Source organism: Juglans regia, chromosome 2, assembly GCF_001411555.2.
Source record: "Juglans regia cultivar Chandler chromosome 2, Walnut 2.0, whole genome shotgun sequence".
Taxonomy (NCBI): Eukaryota; Viridiplantae; Streptophyta; class Magnoliopsida; order Fagales; family Juglandaceae; genus Juglans; species Juglans regia.
The window spans coordinates 32,155,487-32,164,063 of record NC_049902.1 but is presented as its reverse complement, the minus strand read 5'-3'; the positions used below and the strand labels follow the sequence as shown (position 1 = coordinate 32,164,063).

The following is an 8,577-nucleotide window of genomic DNA, read 5'->3' as shown; positions in this document are numbered from 1 at the left end:
TATAAAAACAAACTAGATTAACTGTAGATATTGTTGAGTTGGTGCTTAGTTACTGTAGTTGGATAGTTATTTGATTTGATCCGATTGAAACTCCAAGAAAGATTTGTTTTTTCTTTCCTGTGTATTGCCCACCCGAAGTAGATGCAGTGCCGTGCCTGCTAGAGAGCGAAAGAGAGAGGGACTCCTTAGAGATTGTCTACGCATGTGAACATGTAAAATTAACTCTTTTATATAACCAATTTATCATTTAAATAATTTTTACATTGATTTATGTATATTTAAGATAAAATAATAATAAAATTTTATTATTATTAATTTTTTGTTAAAATTAATTTTTTTTATATTTTTTACAATTAGCATCCACAACATACATTTGATATTAATAATACAAATGTAATAATAAAAAATATAATTTTTTTTTATATATTATATTAAAAATATAATAAAATGAAAAATATATATATAATATATAATAATAATAAAATAAATATGCAGGTGAAAGTGAAGGTGAAGGTAAAGGTTTGTTGTGTTGTTGAAGGAGGGAAAAAATGAAAAGATTGTGAGAGAAAAAGTGAGAAGAGAGAAATAATAATTAAAATATGTTTTGTCGAGTGAATAGTAGTTATCCAAATTTAGATAAGTACTGTTCATAACTAGCTAAATATTTAGATATGCATATGCTAATGTAAAGGATTTTAGAGTCATATTATATAAAAATAATTTTGCATATATATATATATATATGCATAGACCAATATGAATGCTTTTAGAGCAGCAGGAGCCGTGTTTTGGGACATGTTTATCAGAGTACGTACATGTTTGGAATTGTGTTCAAAAATATAATTTTAAGATTTATAATTTATAACTTAAATAATAAGTTTTATAATTTAAAATTTATTTAATAAATACAAATCAAAAGTATTTTTAAAGTTAGTTACATTAATTTTTTAAAAATATATAGTTTTCTGCACATGAGTTTTTCTATAAAAATTTCAATTTGGTATTTTTTTAAAAGTAGATTTTTAACTTTTTTAAATAATTAAAGCATTTTTTAATAATTTATCAAATATATTATTTTTTGTAAAAGAACTTTTAAATAGTTAAAAGCACTTTTTAAGCTTTCAAACTCAATCCCAAACAAACTATACGTTTGATACCCGGCATGCACAGAAAAGCTGATTATACGTTTGATACCCGGTATGCACAGAAAAGCTGATTATTATTCCTACTAAGAATAGTCATAAAAGTCTATTTGGAACTTCGTTTGAATTCTTAAAAAGTATGTAGAAGCTCTTTAATAATAATAAAAAAAAAAATTAGGTTATTATTTAAGGGTCTATTTAGAGTTCGTTAGAAGTCTTAAAAAATATTTAAATAATCTTAAAAGCTATTTAACAAAAAAAATAAATTGTTTAGATATTACATATTAAAGTATTTTTTAATATCAAATAAGTTAAAAAGTACGTTTAAGAAACATTATTATTTTAGAACTTTTCCTCAAATGTATTTTTTTAGACAATACGGAACGTAATTAACTTTTAAATAGTAAAATTATTACTTAAATTATAAATTATAAGCCCTAAAGTTATAAACTATATTTTCCACCAATTCAAACATGCAACTATTAAAAAGTTATTTCGTGTTTTGTGACCATATATTTATAACACTTTCAAACACGTTACATTTGTTTGGAAACAAATTAAAAAAGTGTTTTCTTAGATAGAAATGACGATTATTTAAATTTTTAAAAATTATTATCATATTCTTGAAAGTTTGAAAGTTGTAATTATCTGAAAATTGTATAGGTATTTTCGTCCATTGACAGTCTTTTTAAAATTCAAATTATGTTTCGCATTATCCAGAAAAATGTTTTAATATGTAACACCCAAACAACCTAATTTTTATATTAAAGAGCTTTTAAGGTTATTTAAGAACTTTTTAAAACTCCTACCATAACCCCAAACAAACCCTAAGTATTACATATTAAAATATTTTTTAATCTCAAATAAGTTAAAAATACGTTTGAAGAAAAGTATCATTTTAATATTTTTTCTCAAACGTACTTGTCCGGATAATTCAGAATGTAATTCAAATTTTTAAAAGGCTGTCAATAGTAAAAAATACTCATACAACTTTCAGATAATTACAATTTTCAAATTTTTAAAGATATGATCATAATCTTTAAAAAATAAAATGATCGTCATTTTTACTTCAAAAAATACTATTTTAATTTGTTTCCAAACAAATATAACATGTTTGAAAGTGTTTTAAACATAAGCTTACCAAATAGTAAATAACTTTTTAATAATAGAACTTATTACTTATGTTATAAGCTATAAGCTCTAAAGTTATAAGTTATATTTTCCACCGCTATCCTAAACATGTACTTATAGCTTATAACTTAAGTAATAAGTTCTACTATTAAAAATTTATTTATTATTTGGTAACCATATATTCAAAATACTATCAAACACGTTACGATTGTTTTAGAAACAAATTAAAAAAGTATTTTCTGAGGTAAAAATGTCAATTATTTGAATTTTTAAAGATTATGACCATATCCTTGAAAGTTGTAATTATCTAAAAATTGTATGATTATCTTTATTTATTGACAGTATTTTTAAAATTAGAATTACATTTCACATTATTTGAAAAAGTATGTTTGTTTTAGCTTATTTGAGATTAAAAATATTCTAATATGTAACACTCAAACAACCTAATGGTTCTATTAAATAGTTTTTAAGGCTATTTAAGCACTTTTTAAGACTACTACTGCAACCCTAAACAGTCCCTAAGTGAGAAATATAGATTATACCTTCAGAACTTATACCTTATAACTTAATTTGGAATTGCAGTGAAAATTATAACTTATTGCTTTAAAACTTATAACTTAAATAATAAGTTCTGCTATTAAAAAGTTATTTACTGTGTAGTAACCATAAATTTAAAGCACTTTCAAATATATTACATTTGTTTGAAAACAAATTAAAAAAAAAAAATTTGAGATAGAAATGCATAAAAGATCATTTAACTTTTTAAAGATTATAACCATAACATTCAAAGTTTAAAATTTATAATTATCTAAAAGTTGTATGGATATTTTTGCTCATTGACAGTCTTTTCAAAATTGAAACTACATTGCACATTATCCAAAAAAACACATTTAAGGAAAAATATCACAACATACTTTTCTGCTTATTTTAAATTAAAAAATATTTCAATATGTAACACCTAAACAATCTAATTTTTCCATTAAAATAACTTTCAAGATTATTTAAACATTTTTCAAGACTCCTAAAATCCGGAAAAGGCCCTTAATTCTCCCATCCCTCCAAAATTAATCTTGTATTGAACACATTTTAGCGATTTATAGTTTGCATAATTGCAATATATATTATAAGTAATGCTACATATAGTCCCCATTTGGGGGCTACTCACGCAAATCTGAATAATTTTGTCTTTAAAAACTTTCTTAAATTACAATAATATCCCTTTGAAATTACAATAATTTCCATTTAGTGAAATATATCAATGGGTCTACACATACAATCCCTACTTGAGGACTGCAAATAGAATTTCTCATATATCATTCTCATAACCCTTGTCAACCATACAAGGCGATATTTACTAAAAGGGTTCTACAAAACTTCATTGTGGTGTACAAACAATTTCAAGTGCCAAAATATAATGCCCAAGTTAGCCATGAGATGATAGTACTACTAGTTCATGATATTCGGTGGCTTTTGGAATCATTCATTTATGAATTGTATGGACAGCGATAACAATGGTAAAGCAAAGCTATTCAAGAACGATATACACACATTGTACGTCTGATGACCAAGTGGGTTCTGGCACGCATATTAAACCCCTAATCCCTGAAATCTTATACCCTTAACACGATTAACATCCTCTAGAATTTCTTGGCAAAGAACTTTCACTATGATTCGGAGAGATAGAAACAGTGTATGAAACTAAACATTAATTACAATGCAATTTACATGCAGTACTTATATTTTGAGCTAGAAAATTATTGGTAGCCTGATCCTGATGCTAGACCTTTTCCTTTATAAAGAAGAGTTGTTCTGTAAAGCCACATTGATATGGAAAGATACCAGGAACACCCAACACTTCCAAAAAAAAGAGCATATACAATGTAATTGTTGCATCAATCTAGATGGAAAGATATAATTATATAGCATAATGACATGAAATGTGGTAAAGATTCTTATCAAGTACCAAAAGAAGAAAGCCAAACAATAAGAAGGAAAGTGCAACTAACAATTCGGTGATCCACTTTTTATTATGAAATCATCCAACCAACTAACCAACCCACCACCAAACCACGAGCCATTCATTCATCAGCACCAAGCACAACACCATCCCCACTAGCCCCTTACCAAATTCGACCCACGACCAGAGTAGAGAAAAGATTCAGATTTCAGAACCTATCGACCTTATCGGCCTTAACCAAAGGATTAGCCTTGGCAATGGCGTCACGACCCAGGGCTTTGAAGTCAAACGTACAGTCGTGCTTCTCCGGGTACCGGTGGACCCCACAGAAGGTACTCTCGCACTTGCACCTGAACCCAGTCAGACCCACCTTCTTGTTACAGGTGAGGCACCGGCTCGCCACCTTTGGCGGCTGCGCTTCATGATCACCAACAGCTCCCGACACCGACGAAGTTGACGGAGACGTCGAGGAAGAGGTCACCAAGACGAGGCTGTCCGCGGAAGAACCGGACAGTGAGGCCGCCTGATGATTGTCTGGTTGCGTCGGCGTAGGGTTGAAAGATTTCTCCATGGCGACTTTCGCCGAAGCCGCTTGCTCCTCTTTCATGCGGTAGTCTCTGTAGCACTTGGAGCAGAGGTTCATGGTCGCCGCGTTGCCGAAGAAGCCGCAGTTGTTGGCGCAGAACTTCGGCTCCGATGGCTGGTAGCTCGTTCCGTCGTTCTGTTCAGAACCCATCTCTGATCGTCCCTCGCAATTCGACTTCCTTCGATTGAAAACAAAATACACAAACCAAGGTCAGGTTCAACGGATCGTGTTATTCTACTGGAAATTCTTTTTTTGTGCAGTCGAAGAGAAACGACGTTGTTGTTGTCGTCGTTGTTTGCGTGGAGATCAATGGCTCTGGTGGGGTATTATAAAAGGAGTTTTGCTCTGGCTAAATAAGCTTGTAATTTGCATATTAATATTATTTATTTTTTTAATAAAATTTATTTTTTAACTAATTATATTAAATAAATATACGTATTAATACGTAAAATTATTTTTAATTAAATTTTTTTAAGTTTATTTTTTTAAAATTAATTTAAATTTTTTAATCATTATTTATATATTTAATATTTAATAAAAAAATAAAAATAATATAACATACACTCATAAAATATATAAATATTGTATAATTATTTTTAAAAAAATAAAATTTATTATTAAAGAATTAATTTCTTTTTATATAAATCTTATATTTATTTATTTTTTCAAAACGATTATACACTGCAAATTTTATTTCTCTTCTTTCCTTCCTCAACTCCCTGGATCTACCGGTGTTCGTTATACGAATTGACTAATCTACCTTCTACTAAATCGCCAACAGTTTTAACCTTTTAACTTGGGCGTTAAAAATACCGTGACCTCCTAATAAAACTCGTGGCCCGCGGGACTTCAGAAAGTCCACGTAAACGGACCACGGAGGACAAAATGGTACACGCTTGAGTCCATTTCAAATCTGAAAAGACGAAGTTGTCCTCCATAAATTTGTTTTTCAAGTTCATATAAAGGAGGGTAGTTTCGGTATTTAGATCAACCTCAAGGTCCGAGTTCACCGAGGAAGAACCGTCTCGGAGGCTCCTTGGAGAATCTAGAATGACCACATCCGTTGTATATTTTCTTACAAAACTCGATCTTGACCGTTCAAATCATCCAATTTTGTCGTGAGAATTAGTTCTAAAGCGATCAAACGGCTACAATGAACTCCAGCACACTACTTTCGTCATCGATGAACAATCAGAGGTCCAGATTCCAGAACCCAGAACAAAAAAACAAAAGAAAAAAACCAAACAAAAATCTTCTTTCTCATCGTTGAAAACTTAGGTATGTGGAACTCAGAAACGTATAAAAATCCAAATTTTTTTATTTTATTTCATGAAAAAACACTCGGATCTGTTTCTTTACGCCCTCAAATCGAAAAGAGATGCGAAAGGATAATCGATTAAATTCAGAACTCAAAACAGAAAACTTTGGGGAAAGGATGACGAGAAATTTTCGTACCTTATTTCAATCGGAAATTTCCAAACCCTCGTTCTGTCTGGTTGGCTTTCTCTTCGACTCTTCGGATTTGAAATTTTACGGGAATAGAAGGAGGATGTGTGACTCGGTTATCAAGGAAAAAGAAAAAAGGAATCCTGAGCAATAGAACAAGAAGCGCTCTGAGGATTAAGGAAATTGTCGGAAGAGGCAGCCCCTGTTTTTATATTTCCAGGGCACGCCCCTGTTTTCATGTCGGTGTTAACTCAGGTACAAGAGGAACCAATAAAAAAAAAATATATATTATGTCTAAACAAATGCTAGCTGTCAGATGGAGTTGCAATGTTATCATGACGTAAGACCTACGATTAGGCTAATTGGATAAATCTCATTGGTCCATTTCAAATAATTATAAAGTTGCTTTTTCTATCTTCTCTTTCTATTGTCTGCTGTCTTTTCGCTTAAGTTTCGATTGGAAGGAAATTCATCTCAATTTATCTCAATTTATTATTATAAATTTTTTAAATTTTAATATAAAATATAATAAATAATTTAATTTTTTAAATTTTAAAATAATAATAATAATAAATAATAATATTTTAATAATATTTTATTATCTCAATCCAATTTAATTCAACTCACTTTAATATCCAAACACAACTTTACACAAATCTTGTTCAGCAAGCCTCTTCCAAGGAGAACCCCGTTCAGCAATAACAAAGCCGGTGGGGTCCCAGGGACCAATCCGAATTTTTATAATATATATATATTTTTAATCTTGTCCAATAAGGTTGTTTGGATATAAAGATAATTTTATTTCATTTAATTTTATTTTAATTTATTTTTATAATTTTTTTAAATTTTTATATAAAATATAAAATTTAATTTAATTTTTTTAAATTTAAAAAAAAATAATATTATAATATTATTATTTTTAATTTATTTAAAATCATCTCATCTTATATCACTATTTAAATCAGGCTAAGGTTGATGTAGTTACATAAAATCAAATTATATCATTTCATATAATCATTATAATTTTTTCAAACTCTTATATAAAATATAATAAATAATTTAATTTTTTTAAATTTTAAAATAAAAATTATATTTAATTTTTAATAAAATATCTTATCTCATTCCACGTTAACTACGTAACCAAATGAGAGGTTTTGGAATACGTACGCCTGTAGACCAAGCAAGCAAAACTCTCCCATCCACACTCCCTTCAGGGCGAAGGGTGGAGATTCGTTGCTCCCCTTGGTCCGAGAAATAGACAACACATGCCCCTTTTTTTTAATTAATTTTGTACAAATATTTTACAGATTGATTATGTTTTTTTTTTAGAAAAAATCTATTCATTATCTTAATTTTCATCATCCTTCCATCACCTCATGATGTGACATTAGATGATAAATTTATAAGTAAAATATAATAAATCATCTCCAATCATCTAATGACGCATCATAGAATGACGAAAAGATGATAGAAGTTAGGATAATGAGTAGCATTACTCTTTTTTTATATAAAAATAATGTTAGAATTGTGCAAACTTGATTATGTTTTTTATATTGATTAACTTTTACAGCTTTATTATATATATATTTTTTTAGGTGTTTGGCTTTAATGCTCATTTCATTAGGAATTAATTTTTGTTTACCTACTCTATAAATATTACAATAAATGCGAGATTGGAGGTCTTCGATGATTGTCTAGATTTAATTTGATTCAATGTCGATCTTCTTGTTATAATATCTACTCTAATAAATATTTCAAAACAATTCCAACAAATTTATTATTCCAATCCAAATACTGCCAAATATACAAGTATATCAATTATTCGATATATTTTTTAGAATTGGGCTTGTTTTTATTTATATAGTGTTTTTGCTTTTTGTCAAATTCCTTACCCCTTTTGATAATTTTCTCATTTTATTAATAATGTAATTATCTTGACTATAAACAAAGCAATTACCTATACACATTATAATTTTTGAGAAATCTGAAAGCAAAAGAGTAAAAAACAGCTCGAATTTTAAAAACAAATTTCAATTTGGGTTTTGACCTGGATTTGACCCGGTCAGGGTATAACTGGATTTTTGGGTCGGAAGCTAGATAAACAGTACTAATAAGATTGTATGATATTAATGCATTCACAATTTTGTCACTCAACAATAAAAATGTCAAGTGCGAACTTCTTTTATAATAGATTATTCTAAGGTTTGTTGTTGGGCCTAAATGAGTGCGTGGAGGCAGTCACCAGGCCTTTTGAGTCTCAGATTGGGCTAGGCTTGAAGGTCATTATACTCATCTTCCTTTAGGTTTAATAGACC

The 8,577-nt window shown here is 28.9% G+C and overlaps 1 protein-coding gene across 2 annotated transcripts; it reads right to left on the bottom strand.

Moving 5' to 3' along the window:
* Positions 1 to 4,045: 4,045 nt before the first annotated feature.
* LOC109010927 (zinc finger A20 and AN1 domain-containing stress-associated protein 1-like) lies at positions 4,046 to 6,562 on the bottom strand. Of its 2 annotated transcripts, none has more exons than XM_018991898.2 (2): positions 6,272 to 6,562; positions 4,046 to 4,994 (listed from the first exon to the last, which is right to left on the bottom strand). In XM_018991898.2, the coding sequence occupies exon 2, from the start codon at positions 4,964 to 4,966 to the stop codon at positions 4,439 to 4,441; it is 528 nt and encodes a 175-aa protein (XP_018847443.1). In that variant the 5' UTR covers positions 4,967 to 4,994; positions 6,272 to 6,562; the 3' UTR covers positions 4,046 to 4,438. The 2 variants fall into 2 exon arrangements, with proteins under 2 accessions (XP_018847443.1, XP_018847451.1); XM_018991906.2 differs by having other exon boundaries at positions 4,046 to 4,990; positions 6,272 to 6,526.
* Between the last annotated feature and the right edge of the window lie 2,015 nt (positions 6,563 to 8,577).

Coding starts and splice junctions, on each gene's coding strand:
- LOC109010927 (XM_018991898.2), bottom strand. CDS start 4,966: ATGGGTTCTGAACAGAACGACGGAACGAGCTACCAGCCATCGGAGCCG.